Consider the following 19,221-nt stretch of genomic DNA (forward strand, 5'->3'; position numbering starts at 1 on the left):
GAAAGAAATTTATTGTTGGACAAAGCAACCAACAAATCAACGCCTAATCTTTATCCATTAGCCTCTCATCTCTTTATATAGACATGTATCATTCATTCTTCATTGCCTCATCTCTCTCCCTCTCTCTCTAAAATGCAGATACATCTTTGGGCCGAGAGGTGAAATGGGGGTTGATTTCGGGCCGAAATCTGTCGGGATCGGGTGGATTGGAAATCGAACTTGCAATTGCAATTGTCTTCTTTAATTTGATTTCCAACTCCACCCATTCCGACGGATTTCGGGGTTTCCCCTCATTTGGTCTCTCTGTTTTCTTCTTCATTTTTTATGTAAGTATTGTTTTCGGATGTCTTACTTAAAGTTTGTTCCGGCGCTTGATTGTTGTGCGAATTTTTAGTCCCATTGTTATTTGACTTGAACATTTTACCTTATAAAAAAATATGTAAATATTCTTTGTTCAACTGATGAACACTTTTTTAGCTAATTTAGAATTTAATATACTTTATTTTTTCACAATAAATTCTTTGCTTTGTAAAATCTTTTAGTAATCTAAAAGAAAAATGGTAGGGTTTTACTCGTGAAAAAAAAATCTATGATAAGAACCATAATAACTATCTCATTTTTAAAACTAAAATATTGTCGAAAACAAATTTAGAATTGGAGATCTCGCATCTTAAAAGAGATAATATATTAGTTTTATTTTAATAGAGTTGGATATAATAGAGTTTTCACTCTTTCTAGACCAACGATAAGGTGGATTTGACCCACCGAATATGACATAGTCACATTATAAGATTAATATTAAAATAATTGGGATGGCTCATCGACAATACATTTGGCCATTGAAAATTAATTTAGCAAACATAATTTAGTGATGTTTAAATAATGTATTAGTATGAGTGATTTGATTAGACTAAAATTATCTCTAAATTAATCATCAATCTATGCATTTTTCCTTCTTGACATATGTACAACAAAACTTCTAAATAATATAGGGTTTGATTTAATTGCAATTTTAATAATGGCCACACTTTAAACTTGTAGCAAATTAGACACGATCGAATTTTTTTCAACCACCCAAATTGGAGAAAAATCTATATGACGACTATATATGTCCCGATTCATCTCACAATATTTGTGGAGCAACAATTTGTAGTACCCCTAATAAATATCTCCCTATGATCTTTAGTGGCTGAAAAAAGTTGGTGTGTATATTTTAACGTTTAAAAAAAATTATAAACTGAATTAATAAGATTAGTGTATATTGTACTCCTTTTCAAGGCTTGATGAGAGCTCGTTCGATATTCGTTCATATAGTAATGAGTCGAATTCAAACCTCAACTCTAGCTCGACAAGTTTGTCGAGCCTAGCTTGAGCCTTCTTGTGACCGACTGAAATTTAAGCGATTACGTTCACAAATATACTATGTTTGTTAGCATGATCACGCGTCTGTTCGCAAACATATTCGTGATTATTGCAAACGAAGACAATGCGAAAATGAATTAAATTCTCAAAATAATTTAAATCAATGATAAAGTAACTATCATTCACTAGTAACTAAACAAAAAGCAATAACAATTGATAGTAACAATAAAGTTAAATTGTTTAATATCAATAATAATATTAAATCATAAAAATGAAAAAATAGGCAATGAAACATATGCCAAATGGAAACAAAAAAATGACATGATTAATGCTCATGCTCCTTATTCTATGTTTTTGAGCTCAAACCTAAATTAGCATGTTTCAATATAATATATGAGCTCAATCTTAAGATAAACAAATAATCTTCGAATTGAACTCGAACCAAGTTCGAGCTCGTTATTCAATCGCCAAGCGTAGCTTGAGCCCAATATAAATTTCGCTAGCCGAGTCCAACCTTGCTGGTATTCGGCTCGGTTTGGTCCGCCAACAACCCTACATGAAAATTTAAAATAAATGTGGTGTGATTTTATCCCATTATCATTTTAGCTTAGAAATTAATCTACATATTATTTTGAATTGACCGAAGGCCCGAAAAAGCCTATTCTTTTTGTAATTATAAAACTTTTCACGTATTAAAATAAGCACAACAAATGATTACTTATGATTGGTAAAATCTTTAAACAATTTTTTAAAACTTATTGGTGAATGTAAGTTGAAAATATGATTGGCATTTTCAAGATTTAAAATTCAAGATTTTAAATCTGTTTTGATCCAACCAAGTCAAATCCATTTCTCAAAGCTGTGACAACTCACAAGTTGGCAATAATGTAAAGACATGTTATTTTTCTTTTTTATGTATTGCAATATGCCAAAGATAAAAGATGGAGTAGCACTTAGTAATTTAGAATAGAAATAGTGAAATTAGATATTTCTCATTTCCTAACTTAAATGAGACATTTTATTTAGAACAAGAACTAAGACAAATGTGTTTTAGTAAATTCAATGGAGATAAAATAAAGTATTCTCATTTCCTAACTTAAATGAGACATTTTATTTAGAACAAGAATACAAATGTGTTTTAGTAAATTAAATGGAGATAAAATAAAGTAGGAGAACAAATAAAATATGAAAAATTAAGTAAAAATGAAAAGAAACTATATATGCCTAGGTGTTGGGAACAAAATATCATATTATATTGAATAATCTATGCTTAACTTAAAAATTGATCACATTAATTCCTAATTTCAAAATAATATAGAAATGAGTAAAAATTGATTGCAATTTATCAGTATGATAAAATGATGTAGCACCACTAAGACGTGACGGTAATTGTGTTTTATTAAGTTCAAGTGTCTCATCTCTCCCTCCTATTTTCTCCACATCCAATTATCAATTATCAAACTAATAATCTGATAGGGTCCTCGATCTCGCAAATCTCGTCAAAGATATCTCCAATATTTTATCGTATCTTTTATTTTAGTTAGTTGTCTTTATTTATTTCCCATATCTTTTGCAATCTTTTATTTTAATTGTGTTTCTTGATTAGCAAGACATGTGTTAGGATTTAGAATTCTATATAATAGAATTCTATCGTAAGTCAAATCATTGAGAAATAAAGTATAAACTTGTTCTCATTCCGGTTCTGGCGGAAATCGCCCCCTAGCACCTCAACTAGGGTTTATCTTCCTCTTGTTCTTGTTACAAACGTGTGTGCTCAATCCCGATAGAACAAGGTTCTATCAATTGGTGCTTCCATTGTTTACTCTTCCTCCATTGATCGCTCTCAAATAAACTTGCACAACTTTCTATTCAATCTCTCTCACAAACTCACGTTATTTTTATTTTCCTACCTTCCATGGCCGCTACCAGAAAACTTGAGGAAACCCTAGCCAAGCTCTTAGCCGCCGTCACCGCTGTGAGAGCAAAAGAGCCACCGGACCAGCAGCCAGTCGTGACGCCCACGCGCAGTTGGTCGTTCTTGCCATCGGTCACGCAAGCACCGTTAGGTCTCGTGCCCGAAAACCTACCACTATTAGGTGTGACATGAAATCATTGGGCATACCAATTCATCATCACAATTCACACACAACTACATAACTCCCAATCTTCATAAAACCACAAATTCTTCACTACTTAGAACCACTTGCAATAATAAAAAAATTCTTCCAAATGAATCAAAAAAATATTGAAGTTCACCTTATGGGCTATATTGTTGTCCATGATCATTTCTCATGCAGGTATTTTTTCTTGATTTTTTTCAGTAGCAATCTTTCCATTTTTTGTAATTTCTATCATTTCTTGAAAATTTCTAGACTAGTACGACCCGTTGGATCCATTTGGGAACGTAACAATCAAATGGGACGTAATTTCTTGGACTGCCGATGGATACGTTGTGAGCTTCGTGTCACACGAGCATGACTCGTTTCACAATCCTAATTTGCGCACACACATAATGAATGGGTGCAATTTCGATTTGTTACATGACTAAAATAAAATTGTTGACAGGTGCTGGTGACGATGTTCAACTTCCAAATGTATCGACACTTCATGAGCCCCGGGTGGACTATGACATGGGGTTGGGCTAAGAAGGAGGTGATATGGTCGATGGTCGGGGCCCAGACGACAGAGCAAGGGGATTGCTCGAAATTCAAGGGAAATGTGCCACATTGTTGCAAGAGGGTTCCCACAGTTGTTGATTTGCTCCCTGGGGTTCCGTACAACCAACAAATTGCCAATTGCTGCAAAGGCGTGGTCGTGGCCTCGTGGGGCCAGGACCCTGCATCTGCCATTTCGGCCTTTCAGGTTAGTGTCGGTCTTTCTGGGACCACCAACAAGACGGTGAAGCTCCCCACGAACTTCACCCTCCTCGGCCCCGGGCCGGGATACACTTGTGGCCACGCCAAAATCGTGCCTTCCACCGTGTACCTAACTCCAGACCGGAGAAGAAAAACCCAGGCTCTAAGTAAGCATGCTTATGCCTTATTTTATTAAAAAATTTATTGATTTTTGTAGATATATTATTCCATTATTTATACATTTCATGCACAAACTAAAATTTCCTTCTCTCACGGTTTCTTTTCCTGCATTTTTATCTTCACAAACTTTGGTATATCTCGTACTTCAATTATATGTGTAGTGTTTTTAGTAAATTTTATTTTTATTGTATATTGAAAATATAAAATTGTTTAAATATTTTTTATTAAAAGAAAATATTTAATGAAGTCAAGTTGGTGTCACTGATAGAAGTAAAAGTTATATGGAGTATTAGGTTCCTCAAATCAGGTCGGATCGGGCAACTAATAAAGTGATCGGATACTATTTGTGTTCATGCAGTGACGTGGAATGTGACGTGCACTTACTCACAACTCCTGGTGTCGAGGCACCCGAGCTGCTGCGTCTCTTTGTCGTCTTTCTACAACGAGACCATCACTCCTTGCACCAAATGCTCCTGCGGCTGTCGCAACAAAAAGGACTGTATCAAATAAGACCTAAATCAACTACCCTCATCTCCTTCATCCTCTTTTGTTTTAATTCAATCCTCAATAAGAACATTGCATGCACACACACAAACAATATTAATAAAAAAATAACTAAATTCTAATGCATAACTAGAGACCAAACCACGCGAAAATTCTAAAAAACTATCTTCAATTCTGACCAAACTAATGCCTTAAAGTATTACTACTAAAAAAAGAAATAATTTTTTTCTGTGCGATCAATGTTGTATCTAGGCCCGATTCGAACAAGCTGAAGATGTTGGGAATCAACACGCCGAAGAAGGACAACACCCCCTTACTGCAGTGCACGCACCACATGTGCCCGATACGAGTCCACTGGCACGTGAAGGTGAACTACAAAGACTACTGGCGAGTGAAGATCGCCATCACCAACTTCAACTACAGGATGAACTTCACGCAGTGGACCCTCGTGGCTCAGCATCCGAATCTCAACAATGTCACCCAAGTCTTCAGCTTCGACTACAAACCCATCGTCCCTTACCAATCCATCAGTGAGTCCTTTGTTACAAACACTAATTTCTCACATCTGTTGTGTAAGTAAGTCATTTGTTAGGAACTCTAATGTCTTACATCCGTTGTGTTAGACAACTGTTGTAAGATTTATAGACCAAACAAGCTCATCTCCCACTTTCTAGTCTTTTAGGATGAGTTCTTTTGTTTGGTCTATAACGTTGATGCTTTTAATGAAAGTCCCAAAAAGGAACTAACGACGTTAGCTCTCAATGGGGTTGATTTAAGATTGTTCATGTGAAGTTTATAGACCAAGTAGACACTGTCCTAATAAGCTAGTTTCTTGGGATAAGTTTTAATTTTGGTCCATGACATGCTCCAAATACATCGATATAAGACAATTGATGTGAAGTTTATAAACGAAAAGGTTGATACTACACAATCAACGTGGAATTCGTAGACCGAATAGGCTCTCTGTACTAATAAGATAGTTTTGTCATTAACATACTCTACACATGTCGATATAAGACAACCGATGTGAAATTATAGACCAAACCGACTCTATTCTTACAGATTACTCTTTTGGTATGAGTTCTCATTTTTTGGTCCTTCCTCCTACACGTATATAACATATTACCTTTATTTCGAGGAACTACGTAGTCATTGGTTTAAACTGATGCCAGACGATAGACGCCATGTTCTATGGAGTTTATAGATCAAATAGACTCTACAATAAGCTATTTTTTCGATGATTTCTAGCATACTCTACACATATCGATATAAGACAATTAATGTGAGGTATACAGACCAAACGGGCTACATGTCCTAGCATGTCGTTCGTTCTCTGTTTGGTCTGTAACATTATATTCTCCCTCACGTAAACAACATATGGCCCTATTTTCGAGCGTCTAACTTGTCGTTGTGTTTGGATTGACGCCAGATGACACGGCCATGTTCTACGGGATGAAGTTCTACAACGACCTGCTGATGGAGGCCGGGGAGTCGGGGAATGTTCAGACAGAGATACTGCTGAAGAAGGACAAGGACGAGTTCACTTTCAAGCAGGGATGGGCTTTTCCGAGGAAGATCTACTTCAATGGGGATGAATGCATGCTTCCACCACCTGATGCTTATCCCATTTTACCAAACTCTGCATATAAAATCCTCACTCCATTTTCAAGATTTGCAGCTTTCTTGATTTTGATCATTGCTGTTTCACATTTTCTGTAGCATTTTCTGTGAAATTATCATTTAGATTTGTATTACAAAAGGTTTTATATTTGCTCTTCTCTTGATTTTTGAATATTCAAGAGTGGTTGATATATGATGAATATGAAATTACTGATTTCTTTGAGCCATAAGGCCTTGAGCATACATTATTTACATACTTTTGGAATATAGCAATAAATTTTTTGAATACTACGCTACTCACCTATTTTTTCAATTTCTTGTTATTTGTAATTCTTTCTTATTTATAAATTTCAATTAAATTGGTTTACGAATAAACAAAAATTACTACAGTACTACTAAATAATAGTATTATATCAATGAAAATTACATAATCAAAAAAAAATTACGAATTTTAGTAGGAGGTGAGCTTGAATTCCATCGTATTAGTTGACCACACCTTGATACAAGTCGATGAGGTTGAATATTGCAGCGATTGTGCTTTGGTTATAGTGATTTCATATCTAAGTTAATTGAGAAATTTCAAGAATATGGCAATATGCTAAAAAATAGAACTTAAATTTAAAGAATGCGAATGAGCAAATCGTGCAATCGTCACATGCTCTAGACTCTGCTACGTCGACTCAATCAGAAAGAGACATGTTCGTTTATTATATACTGTACGTGAACTTTTGTCAAATTTTGAATTTACAAATAAATTGGCCTATGCAAATAGGAACTTTCGTCAAATGTTGATTTTGCCCATTAATTGGTCATAGTCAATAAGAACCTTTGTCAAATCTTGATTTTGTCTATTAATTGAAGAGTGCATCCTCACGTGCCCTAGAACCAATTAGAAAGAGACACGTTCGTGTATTATATGCATAATTTTTTGTCAAATTTTAATTTTACATATAAATTGGCCAATGCAAATATGAACTTTCGATCAAATTATAATTTTACCTATTAATTGGCCATACAAACTTGTCAAATTTTGATCTTGTCTATTAATTAGCATTGAAGAGAATAAACAGAGTGAAAAAAAATGCGAAGGCAGCTCGGCGTGGGGCTGCTCACTAAAATCGCAAAAAATGGGGGTTTAACCAACTCATTGCTGCCAAAATCCGCGTCTCCATCGCCATTCCTGAAGCCCGATTCGAGCCAATTTCATCACCGACGCTCTTTCTCGGAGTCTTCCACTCTCTCACGTTCCAGTTTATGGAAATTATGCAGTTCTAATGGCGTTAGAGAGGCGATCCGAAATGGGGGTTTTCCGAGCTCCCTCCTCGCAAGAAGGGTTTTTTCAAGCGCCCTTTTGCAGGGGCGATCGAAATTTCCTGTTGCGATGCGTGACAGAAGATTATTCAGCTCGTTTTCACTCGACCAACGCCGCCGCAGGTAATTCTCTCAGTTTGAATTTGTTGAAATTGATGCTGATTTTTATTCTGATAGTGATTGAGATTTTTCGGGAATATTGGAAGTGATTGAATCTCTTTTTTAGTTTGGATTTGTTGAAATTATGGAATTATCTGTTGTTTTTAATTGATTTGTAAATATGGTTAATTGGTGTGATCAGACATGTTTCCATCCAATGGTGTCAAATTAGAGTTTTAAAGCTTTTTTTTTTGTTTATTGTTTTTTTATATGCAAGTGAAGGCCAATGCAAGTTGGTGGAGAAGGGAATTTTAATGATAATATCACAGATTAAATGAGTAATTTCAAAATTGTGGGTAGCCTTTCTTGCACATTGTTAGCATTTTAGAAGTTTCGATAGATAATAGATATTGTGATGCATCGAATGAGTAAGATATAGGGATCTTAGATATGAAACTTTCTTGTACATTTGTACTAGGAATATTTCACAGTCTGTACTATAAAGAAGATCATGCTTCGTTTTGTTCTCAATCGGAAGAAAATTGTTTTGACGGAGACATCAATGGGAACTTCAAACATCACTATTCGGTCATCTTTGTCTATATCTGATTCTTCGTGTTACCCCACCCCGTCACGTCCCTCAACAGTTGAGTTTCTTGGTTGTATACCTAAAATGTGCATATATGACTTGTTAAATAATTATGTTGTTTGTCATTGTTCAAGACTTCAAGTGTTACTTTACTCTTTGGTGATAACGAGTGAGTTTCCGTCTGCCTATGCCTTCTTGATTCTATCTCGCATAGGCATTGAAATTACATGAGTAAGAAAATCATTGTTCTTTTTCACATTACAGGGGTTCATTTTTCAGAAGATTTACAGCTGATGGAGTTGTGCTAGGATTAATAGCGACAAATGTTGCTGTCTTTATACTATGGAAGGTTGCAGACAATTCGTTTATGGTGAAGAATTTTATGGTAGGTTGTTCATAGCATGTGTGTTTTTAACAAAGGCGACACTAGAATTGTTTATTCCGATTGTTGTTACTTCTCAGATATCTGTAGACCACATTCTAAGTGGCCGGCTCCACACGCTAATAACCAATGCTTTCAGCCATAGAGACGCGGTTCACCTTTTTTCAAATATGATCGGACTCTACTTCTTTGGAACAAGTGTAAGATGAATTAAGTGCCTTTCGTTATTTGATTCAGTTCTTTCTTTGTCTTAATTATTTTAGTAATGTACTGTAATTCATTGTACAGATAGCACAAACTTTTGGACCGCAATATTTGCTTAAGTTGTATCTAGCCGGTGCACTTACTGGCTCAATATTTTATTTGGTATATCAAGCTTTCATAGCACCATCAATCTACAGGGTAAGGTTGTCGAACTCGTTGAAATTTTTAGCTTTCTTGCAGTTGTAATGAGCTCAATCAAAGTTTGTCATTTAGTGATTAGGCTCTTCTATCGAACACTTCTGTTTCTTCACGTCTGGAAATTGGTATCACGATCACCATACAAACCTTTGTATAGAATAGACCAGACTATGCAATCTTGACATTATTAAATAACATGCTAGTTTATCTAAAGAACTTCGATATACTTATTCTTGTTCATTCTTTTTTCATCTCTAGGATGATCTGCGAGGTGTTTCCCACTCGAGAGTTCCAGCACTGGTATGCAACTCTAATCAATTTTGCCTTGTTTTCTTCTCAATCCACATTGTCTTGCCCATTCAAGATCTCCAGTGAAACTGAAATCGGCCTTCAAATTTATTTCATGATAATAAATCTTTCTTTAAGCATGAATCAAACTGAACCTTTTCTTTATTTGGCTGAAAATGATATTTTTATATAATTTGTAGGGTGCAAGTGCTGCTACGTCTGCGATAATGCTGCTTGATATCTTTTTATATCCAAAAAGGATCATCTTTCTCGATCTCATTTTCCCAGTTCCTGCTTTTTTAGTGGTGAGGTTAAGATTACTTCTCTATGAGGAAAAGGACAAATGTCGATCCACTCATTTCACGTCCTAATGTTTTTCCAGGGGGTCTTTATCGTTGGCAAGGACATTTTGAGGGTACTGCAGGTACGTTTACCATTGAAATTCGATTCATCGTCATAATACTCAATAGTTGAAACGTGTATTTAGTAATGCTGGGCTGGTCCTCCGTCTGCTCGTGATATAATTGTCGCATTGTATGAAACTTTGAGTCTGTTTGCTGCTCTGATATTAGCATTTCTGTCTTCTTTCATATCAGGGCGACCTAGAAGTTGCTGGATCTGCTCATTTAGGTGGAGCGGCGGTGGCTACCGTTGCTTGGCTGCAGAAGAGGAAGGGGCGCTTTGGACGTTTCTGATCGTACTTTGCGGTTTCTCGATTAAACTGCCATTGCACTAGTTAAAGCAAGCTCAAATTTTGGACCAAAATTTGAAGCGAATGGGATTCGACCTCTTTTGTACAAGTCCAACTCCACCACTACAATTGTTGTAATAAATTCATTCATTCTATGATTCATTATTATTTTTATAAATTGATTAATTAGTTATGCTTAATTGTAAATAAAATATGTTAATTATATATTTGTTATTTAATAAACTTTAATAATAGTTTATTACACTAAATTTGAATATTGTCATATATACACACATATATATATTTAATTAAATATAAGGTTTAATATATTAGGTGCATATTTATATAATTATATTTATATTTCACTAAAATTTAATTATACTTATCCACAATTAAGTTTAATAATATTTTATTATTTACTAAATTATATATTTATATATATGAATTTGATCAAAACTATATTTTATTACATAATAAATTTGATATATTTATATAATATATATTTAATTATATTTGCTATAGTAAAAAGGTCCGATCAGTTCGTTTGCCGATCCGATTTTTAAAACATTGGTTTTTACCAATTCATGGAACTTTAGAGGTTCAAATCCGTTTCTAAAATTCTATTTAAAATCCATTATATGTCTTGTAAATCATACATATAGTAGAGAGAGAAAGAGAGAGAATTAACAGAGTGAAAAAAAAAATGAGAATGCAGCTCACTAAAATCGTTGGAAATGGTCGTTTAACCAACTTAGTGTGGCCAAAATCTGTGTATTCATCGTCATTCTTGAAACCCCTATTTCATCAACGCTCTTTGTCGGAGTATTCCACTCTTTCGAGTTCCCATTTATGGAAAATGTGCAGTCCCAATGGCGTTAGAGTTAGAGGGACGATCCAAAGTGGGGCTTTTCCCAGCTCCCTTCTTGCAAGAAGGGTTTTCTCAAACGCACTTTTGCAGGGGCGACGCAGATTTCCTGTTAAGCATTGTAACAGAAGATCATTCAGCTCCTTTCCCTGGTGCTAAATCTCTCTCTCTCCATATATATGTATGATATGCATACTAGTTTTTGTTTTTTTGGAAGGGAGTGCTAAATCTTGTTCTAATATTGATGGAGATTTTCCCTGGTGAATTGCGTTTCTTTCTCAGTTTGGATTTGTTGAAATTGTGGTGTACTATTATTTGAGTTTTGTAGTAAAATTTATTTGTAAAGATGATTGATAGGTGAGATCAGACATGCCTCATTTTGTTCTCAATTGAAAGGAAAATAGTTTTGACGAAGACATCAATGAAAACTTCAAACATCACTTTGCTGGACCGTTTCTTCATCATTGGTCAAACAACTAGTTATCTGTTTTTGTTGTAGTTTTGTTATATAGTCTTGTTATATTGGGATTGGCTTGTGCAAGGCGATGGCAATGATTCAGTTGAGTTTCTTAGCTGTGTACCCACAAAATGTGTATATGTGAATGTTTATTGTAGACCTTCTTGATGCTATCTTGCATAGGCATTGAAATGATATGAGTAAGAAAACCATGATTCTTTTTCGTGTTATAGGAGTTCATTTTTAAGAAGGCTTACAACCAATGGAGTTGTGCTAGGATTGATAGTGACAAATGCTGCCGTCTTTATACTATGGAGGGTTGCAGGCATTCCGTTTATGGTGAAGAATTTCACGGTAAGCTGTTCATAGCATATAAGTTTTTAAAGAAGGTGACACTAGAAGTGTTTATTTTGTTTATTTTGACTTCTCAGATTTCTGTAGACAACATTCTAAGTGGCCGGCTGCACACGCTAATTACCAATGCTTTCAGTCATATAAACCAGTTTCACATTATTTCAAATATGATCACACTCTACTTCTTTGGAACAGCTGTAAGATTACATGGCTTTCGTTATTTGATTTTCAGTTCTTCTTTGTTAGGGTTATTCTGTAGTGATGTATTTCAGCTGACTGCAATCTCATTTCACAGATAGGACGATATTTTGGACCGCAATATTTGCTGAAGTTGTATCTAGCTGGTGCACTTGCTGGCTCGATCTTCTATGTGGCATATAAGGCTTTCATAGCACCATTAGTCCATAAGGTAAGGCTGTCGAATTCGTTGGAATTTGTAATTTCTTCTATCGAGCTCGTATGTTTCTTCTCGCCTGGAAATTGGGATCACGGCCATGATACAACCCGTTTATATGTTTCAAATCATAAAGCGTTATATAGAATAGACCAAATTATGCGAACCTGACATTATTAAATAACATGCTTGTTGAGGAATGTCGTCAACTGTGCAGTACTTGCTATCAAGTTTTGCAAATGATGTCTTATTCTTGTTCATTCTTTTTTGTGCCTAGAATGATAAGCGAGGTCTTCCGCACTCAATGGATCCAGCACTGGTACACAATTCTAATCAATTTTGTCTTGTTTTCTTCTTGATCTACGAGGTCTTGCCCATTCAAGATCTCCCCATGAAACATTGCCATGATGGATCTTCCTTTAAGCATGAATGAAACTGGCTGAAAAATTAGTGATTCTGTCCCTTACTTTTTTAGGGTGCAAGTGGTGCTACGACTGCAATATTGCTGCTCTATATATTTCTGTTTCCAAAAAAGACCATCTTGATCGATTTCATTATACCAGTTCCTGCTGTTTTAGTGGTAAGGTTAAGAAAGACTTCTATATGAAAACAAACTACAGGAAAAATGTTGATCCACTCAATTTTCTTCCTAATGTTTTGCTAGGGGGTTCTTTTCATTGGCAAGGACATTTTGATGGTACTGCAGGTACGTTTACCATTGAAATTCGATTCATCATCGTAATACTCAATAGTTGAAACGCGTATTTGTAATGCTGGTCCTCCATCCGCTCATGCTCTAATGCTATCACATGTAATTGTCTCATTGTCAGAAAGTTGAGAGTCCTTTGCTGCTCTGAATCTCTGATAGTAGCGTTGTCATCTTCTTTCATATCAGGGTGACCGAGATGTTGCGGGATCTGCTCATTTAGGTGGAGCAGCAGTGGCTACCGTTGCGTGGCTGCAGAAGAGGAAGGGACGGTTTGGACGATTCTGAGATTCATGACTCAGTTATAGAGTAGATTCATTGTGTTCTTGCAATTTCCTGCTCTTTTACAATGTTGGCAAATTTAAATTCTAAAGTTGAATAATAACACCCTAACTTTGTAGTGAAGCTTTATCATCCATCGTTATTGCTTAAAACAATTAGTGATTGGCAAACATACTACTCAAAAATAATCAACACAATCGACATGTCAATATGAAAAGCAAACTATTACAATGAATAATATGCCATTAAGCATCCAGACAGCAGCAACTCTTCTTCGTTCGAGGAGCAAGGGAAGAAGCAACACTCGATTTAGGAAAGGGAAAATAGCATTATATTACAATTCACAATGTCTGAAGCTACTAGATGCCGGCTCCCTACATCAGATGGGAACTAAGCAAACACAGCAAACGACAATTTCATCTTTGAATTGGTAGAGGGGTTGAAGATACTACTTGCCATCTCCGAAAAGATATCCCAGTGAAGATCCGCCTCCTGGCGCAGCATGGACTTTGGTGGATGGTCGATCCTGTCAAACAAAGTTTATCGCGCATCATTCAAATGACAACCTCTCTCAAGAATGACACCGTCACCCCCCACAAATATCATCAATTGCATCAAAATCAAAAGTAAGAAGCAACAAATCCAAAGCTGAGTTATATTTGATGGGAATGTGTCATATAGTGATTCAAACAAAGATTTATGCAGATTTACTGGATACACATTGTTATGTATGCCATTAAGCTTTGCAGGAGAACAAAGAAGTCTGAAAATGATCTACTGTGCAACGAGATGATGAGCATTCCAACTAAATGAAAACTAGCAAACCCAAATCAAGTATCACTTGCACACGGACAGACAGCTTAACAAAATAACTTAAATGACACAATATGTTAACAGAGGCAGAAATATACTGTGAGGAAGTTGCCGGTGTTTTGACCATCAGCGCGGAAATAGTTGTTGTTTGTCTGACTGCCTTGGATGCCAGCTGGAATCTGCTTGGGGGCATCACCACCAGATGGTGCCGCAGCAGATGGCTTCACAGCAGTTGCTGGTGGGGCTGCATTCCTCGTAGGAGCTGAATTCCTAGTAGGCGCGGGCGCCTCCACACTGGTTGCAGCAGGTCTTGGTGCAGGAGCTTCGTTGCCTCCGAATAGGTACCCCAGAGAACTCTGACCTCCACCGCTGCTAACTCCACGACCCATTATCTCTCAAAATTCCTCAACTGAACCAAGCAACCAGACGACATTCAATCAGTTCCTTCACTTAGATAACAGGATTCAAGTTCAACATAGTAAACACAGTATTAACAGGAGAAATAAATAGACAATGAAGCAACAACACAATTTTTTAGTCAGGTATACATAATTCTTTATTTCATATCAATCAAAATTGGTACCGAACTCTGTGAATCAAACATTAATCCCTAAAACTCTTAATTTTTCGACTCAGCTTGAATTTTTTCCCTTTTCCACCAATCAGTAGTCCACAATTACAATTATTCCGCAAAATCAACTTTAACAGCTCATAAACACAATTTTTAATAATTTACAACATCGCTGTTGATTGAAAGAGATGCACCAAATCACAAAAAAAACGAAAAAATAAATAATGATGATAACAGCAGTAATAACAAAATTAAACAATAGAACATCAATTAAAATATACTGAAATAGAAAATGACAGCGATTTCAACAAAATGTTGTCTACACATTAAAATCGGTACCTAAAGCTGGAGATCTGGAAACAAAGAGGTGAATTGCAACAAATACAGTTCAAATGAAGAAAAATAGCAAGAGAGAGACGCAGAAAGACGACCGACCTAGATCGAAATTCAGATCTACAGTGAGAAGTTACAATCAAATGTAGAGAGAGATGGATAGCTTTTTTTTAGAGAGAGAGAGAGATAGCCCGTGAACTGAGGTGTGAAATGAAAGCTAATTTACTGTAATTTAAATTTTCAAATGAATTCATCCACCAAAAATTTGATTAAAATTATATTTTAGTTATATAATAAGAAACGACAAATCCGATTTTTAATTGTATACTACTACTATACTAGTTTAGATAATAAATTCTTATGACATTAATAGAGAATAAAATATAAAGATAACAATAATGCCCATTATTTTTGTCAGTTTGGTAGCACTTTAAAAAATTAGTCGATTTAGAACATATTATCTTGAATATATTGAAAAGAGATAGTGTCTCTTTTTTAGGAATATTATTTATAAATGAAAAGGTATAGAATATAAAAATAAAGGTATTAAAAAATTGCATTAATTGATACGATAAAAGTACAAACAATTTGATTCGCAAAATAATTATTTGAACTAATTTTTCGTTCTTTTGTAAAGGGGATTCCAAGAGAAAACAGTGCTTAAATATTTAAACTTTAGTAGATTGGAATTTTAGTTTAATAAGACTGTCGGTTAGTGTAGCGACTTAGATACATTGAAGACTAGGGTGTCAATCGGGCTAACCCGTTTGGGTTCGGGGCAACCCACTTGGGTTGCCGGGCTATTCGGTTAAGAATTTTTTTACTAGTATTCAATCCACATTCATCACATTATATACTTTACCATGATGTATTTTTTTTCAGCAAAATCTACATGTTCATTCATGTATGATAAATATAAAGTGGCCATTTCCTTTTTGCGGATTATAAAATTTGAATCTTAAACCTTGCTTCTTGCAAATTTAAGTTGATGAAATTTTTTGTTGGGACATAATTTCACTTTCATTAGTTAGAAAATACGTATAAAATTTCAACCCTAACCCGCCAAGCTACTTGGGCCAAAAAGTATTCAGAAACAAACTCTCATAGAAAGAGGATTGAGGCAACGAGATAAACCAAAATACATCTTAAAACAAAATAAAACTTAAAACAATAGTAAAAATGATTCCAGGTTTGCTAATTACTATAGTAAAACAAGCAGGGCCCGCTGCTTCTTCTAAAAAAAAATTATGAAACAACTAAAAGATAGTAATCAAAATCTCGCATATGTATGGTATGCTAATTTTGTTAGGGTTTGATGCCACTATACGAATTTTATTTTCCTTAATTATAATCAGGATTTAATTTATTTCCGTGTTGATTAGGACTTGAAATAGGAATATCTCCCAAATCCTATTCTATAAATATGTACGAAACTCTTTGTTCTCATCCCTAATTTTTTCTTACTTTTCATAAGCCGTGGTGAGAGATCCTTGCAAGTAATATATACACCGCAAGAAAGATTTGCAAGAAATATGGATACCATAAGAAATATGGAGAGAGATCCTTACAAGACTCTCGTTCAGACAGTGCGTTTGTAAGTCATGGCACGATCTAATAGAAGGAGATCTGTTTGCGACTCCAAACACAATTCATGGCTATCGTTAATAAAGACAAGACGAGGTACGCGGTCGCTGATGAGGACGGCAAACCACTTTCCCAATTCTACTGGCCCCATTATTCAACTTCTCACCATCGTTTGGTAATTAGTTCGGTTAATGGTTTGCTTTTGCTGATGGATTGAATGATAATCGTGATATTCTTTTCGTAGTCAACCCAATGACTTGTGAATATACTGAGCTTCCTCCTCAACCTACACGTAGGTGTCTATATAGGTTTAAAGTGAGCAAATTAAGTGGAAAATATAAGATTTTATGTGTCGATGAATCTAGGTGATGAATCTAGGTTTTGTTATGTGTACACTCTAGAAGGAGAATCTTCGTGGAGAAGGATCCCAGCACCAGTGACAACTAGATTGCCTGCAACAATGCCAATATGGGACTCAGTTACAGTTAGACTATCACTTGATTATGCTCTATTTTTAATGGAAATATTCACTGGGTTGCTTCTGATTTAGAGAATAATTTTTTAGTTTGACGAATGGTGACTTGTTTTTTACTGGCAACGGTGGATTATTTATCTACTCCAAAAACACCGAAGCTTGTGCTGGACGCGGTTTTCTTCATCAATATTACTATTATTACTTTCCTAGCACCACTATTTACATCCCAAGCTTTTTTCACTCAGAGCATTGGGAATTCACAATGTTCGGTCATTATGTTTTTATTAGGAATATTTTTTGTTCTTATATAGATTTTTGTAAGTTTGTAATATGAGAAACTAGTATTTTTTAGTCTTGTAATGTAGATTATTGTACTACTATTTCTTTCAGATTCAATCCAAATGAATTACAATATATACTTAGGTGTGATGTATTTTGTATTCAACTTGGCAAAAGAATTGTGAACCTTAGATATTAATCATGTCTTATCTTTTGCCATGTCTTATCCTTTTTCTACTTAGGAATAACATCATTGTGAATAAGGAGATTATTGAAGAAGGCCAGGACATGATTACTTATCAACGGAGGAAAATACCGAAGAAGTCGGGCTTGTCTGATCTTCCAAGAAGTGATCTGGAAAATGTGCACGAAATTATGGAACATCGTTCTTTGGTCCAGACGGACTTGTTGCACGTGCGATTCAAACTCGAGCCTATTTGATCATGAAAATGCTTGAGTTCTTCAAGGTTGGCTTGAGATAAGTTAGCTTGTTTAAAACTTCGAACTACTAATTGGAAGATAAGCGTTTTACTATTCTTACCGACTAAGTTGCGCTTCTCGTCCTTATTCGGTTGTTTCCATTAATTAATGTCACGCTATTCATCTATTTTTGGTGGGTAAAATTGATGCCTCACCAATTTCACACCTAACATGTTCATGCAGCTCTAGACCTTTTAAACTTTTAACTTTAGTTACTTTTTCACTCATATTTTTTTGATGATTTTATCTATATATTTGAAGTAGCAATTGTTGCCAACCATATGATTGTAATAAGTGCATTTCAAGAAATAGTTACATAATGATTTGCATTTATAAAAGCCTCAGTTGCCTATGTTATTAGCATTTAGGCCATATATATTCTGTTAGGTTACACATTCATAAAAAGGTAATTACAATTAAAAATAATTAAATAAAAACGATTCAGTAATTTTTTAAATTATAAGGTTTTCGTTTTAATGTTATCTTAAATGAGCTATATTAAGAAAGAAATGAAAGTTAGCATGAATTTCTTTTTCGAAGTAAAAATATTTACAACCTGTACATAGATAAATTGGTTTTTTATTATATATAATATCATATGTAGGCACGTACAAAATATTATTCCACATCATATGTAACCAATTAACTACCTATTTAGGCAAAATTTATGAAAAATATAGATTTCTAACTAACATGTTTTGTCGATTGTGAAATTTTTAAAATTTGACAATTAAAAATAAACACAACTTTTTCTTATAATCAAAGGAAATCTACATCGAGAATCATAGATGGTGATATGTCAACATCTATAATAAATATTAAATCTAGTGATTTTCTCTCCAAACTTTATTCTTATTTTAATTGGTGTGGAATGCGTCAGTTACTAACATGTCAAGCACTATAGATCTTTTAAAAATAATTTACAACCACAATTTTCCTATTTTTTAGTTATGACCTTATTTTTGTTCTTTTAAATCAACCGAACTTTGGCATTTTTCAGTTGATTTCCACAAAATGCATATAAAAAATAGAAATTGCAAGCCCAATATTTATGACTACTGGCTCTTCATTACCAAAATATTAGTGATAACCATATGATAACAGAGACATTATAGAAACTGAATCATTGGGATTTTCTTTTGCTTTAGATTTGCTCAAATGTATCTTGGTATAATTGATCCGTCAAATATTTAGTTTTTAAAAAGTCGGATCGAACTGGTCGGTTTGGCTATGAAGTGATGCTATGTTCAGTTGGGTCTAGACATATAAACAATGCAGTAATTAAATCGCTATGAACTGAAATTTTTTTGTTTGATTTTTTATTTTTATTCGAAATCATTTTTCC

General features: G+C 34.7%; 4 protein-coding genes across 5 annotated transcripts; 3 read left to right on the forward strand and 1 right to left on the reverse strand.

Annotated features, from left to right (window-relative positions):
• The first annotated feature begins 3,511 nt into the window (after positions 1 to 3,511).
• Positions 3,512 to 6,735, forward strand: LOC121781284 (COBRA-like protein 4). The gene is made up of 5 exons (XM_042179024.1): positions 3,512 to 3,659; positions 3,928 to 4,384; positions 4,756 to 4,905; positions 5,156 to 5,431; positions 6,331 to 6,735. The coding sequence occupies exons 1-5, from the start codon at positions 3,654 to 3,656 to the stop codon at positions 6,618 to 6,620; spliced, it is 1,179 nt and encodes a 392-aa protein (XP_042034958.1). The 5' UTR covers positions 3,512 to 3,653; the 3' UTR covers positions 6,621 to 6,735.
• A 793-nt stretch (positions 6,736 to 7,528) lies between these two features.
• Positions 7,529 to 10,461, forward strand: LOC121781283 (RHOMBOID-like protein 12, mitochondrial). The gene is made up of 8 exons (XM_042179022.1): positions 7,529 to 7,955; positions 8,785 to 8,905; positions 8,983 to 9,102; positions 9,191 to 9,304; positions 9,563 to 9,604; positions 9,793 to 9,897; positions 9,975 to 10,016; positions 10,189 to 10,461. The coding sequence occupies exons 1-8, from the start codon at positions 7,603 to 7,605 to the stop codon at positions 10,285 to 10,287; spliced, it is 996 nt and encodes a 331-aa protein (XP_042034956.1). The 5' UTR covers positions 7,529 to 7,602; the 3' UTR covers positions 10,288 to 10,461.
• On the forward strand, positions 10,368 to 13,434 carry LOC121781758 (RHOMBOID-like protein 12, mitochondrial). Its single transcript, XM_042179448.1, has 9 exons — positions 10,368 to 10,417; positions 10,974 to 11,300; positions 11,839 to 11,959; positions 12,037 to 12,156; positions 12,255 to 12,368; positions 12,631 to 12,672; positions 12,829 to 12,933; positions 13,018 to 13,059; positions 13,249 to 13,434. Exons 1-9 carry the CDS (start codon positions 10,368 to 10,370, stop codon positions 13,345 to 13,347), a joined length of 1,020 nt encoding a protein of 339 aa, XP_042035382.1. The 3' UTR covers positions 13,348 to 13,434.
• Positions 13,435 to 13,526: 92 nt separating this feature from the next.
• LOC121781258 (protein SPIRAL1-like 1) lies at positions 13,527 to 15,309 on the reverse strand. 2 transcript variants are annotated; one of them, XM_042178999.1, is made up of 3 exons: positions 15,161 to 15,309; positions 14,253 to 14,563; positions 13,527 to 13,867 (listed from the first exon to the last, which is right to left on the reverse strand). In XM_042178999.1, the coding sequence occupies exons 2-3, from the start codon at positions 14,541 to 14,543 to the stop codon at positions 13,790 to 13,792; spliced, it is 369 nt and encodes a 122-aa protein (XP_042034933.1). In that variant the 5' UTR covers positions 14,544 to 14,563; positions 15,161 to 15,309; the 3' UTR covers positions 13,527 to 13,789. The 2 variants fall into 2 exon arrangements, with proteins under 2 accessions (XP_042034933.1, XP_042034935.1); XM_042179001.1 differs by having other exon boundaries at positions 15,065 to 15,220.
• Positions 15,310 to 19,221: the final 3,912 nt, after the last annotated feature.

This window comes from Salvia splendens, chromosome 20, assembly GCF_004379255.2.
Source record: "Salvia splendens isolate huo1 chromosome 20, SspV2, whole genome shotgun sequence".
In the NCBI taxonomy this organism is placed as follows: domain Eukaryota; kingdom Viridiplantae; phylum Streptophyta; class Magnoliopsida; order Lamiales; family Lamiaceae; genus Salvia; species Salvia splendens.

Coding starts and splice junctions, on each gene's coding strand:
- LOC121781284 (XM_042179024.1), top strand. Junction 4,385..4,755: donor AAGAAAAACCCAGGCTCTAA/GTAAGCATGCTT, acceptor GTGTTCATGCAG/TGACGTGGAATGTGACGTGC. Junction 4,906..5,155: donor CAAAAAGGACTGTATCAAAT/AAGACCTAAATC, acceptor TTGTATCTAGGC/CCGATTCGAACAAGCTGAAG.
- LOC121781758 (XM_042179448.1), top strand. CDS start 10,368: ATGGGATTCGACCTCTTTTGTACAAGTCCAACTCCACCACTACAATTG. Junction 12,673..12,828: donor ACTCAATGGATCCAGCACTG/GTACACAATTCT, acceptor TTACTTTTTTAG/GGTGCAAGTGGTGCTACGAC. Junction 12,934..13,017: donor CAGTTCCTGCTGTTTTAGTG/GTAAGGTTAAGA, acceptor ATGTTTTGCTAG/GGGGTTCTTTTCATTGGCAA.
- LOC121781258 (XM_042178999.1), bottom strand. CDS start 14,543: ATGGGTCGTGGAGTTAGCAGCGGTGGAGGTCAGAGTTCTCTGGGGTAC. Junction 13,868..14,252: donor ACACCGGCAACTTCCTCACA/GTATATTTCTGC, acceptor TTTGTTTGACAG/GATCGACCATCCACCAAAGT.
- LOC121781283 (XM_042179022.1), top strand. CDS start 7,603: ATGCGAAGGCAGCTCGGCGTGGGGCTGCTCACTAAAATCGCAAAAAAT. Junction 9,305..9,562: donor TAGCACCATCAATCTACAGG/GTAAGGTTGTCG, acceptor TTTCATCTCTAG/GATGATCTGCGAGGTGTTTC. Junction 9,898..9,974: donor CAGTTCCTGCTTTTTTAGTG/GTGAGGTTAAGA, acceptor ATGTTTTTCCAG/GGGGTCTTTATCGTTGGCAA.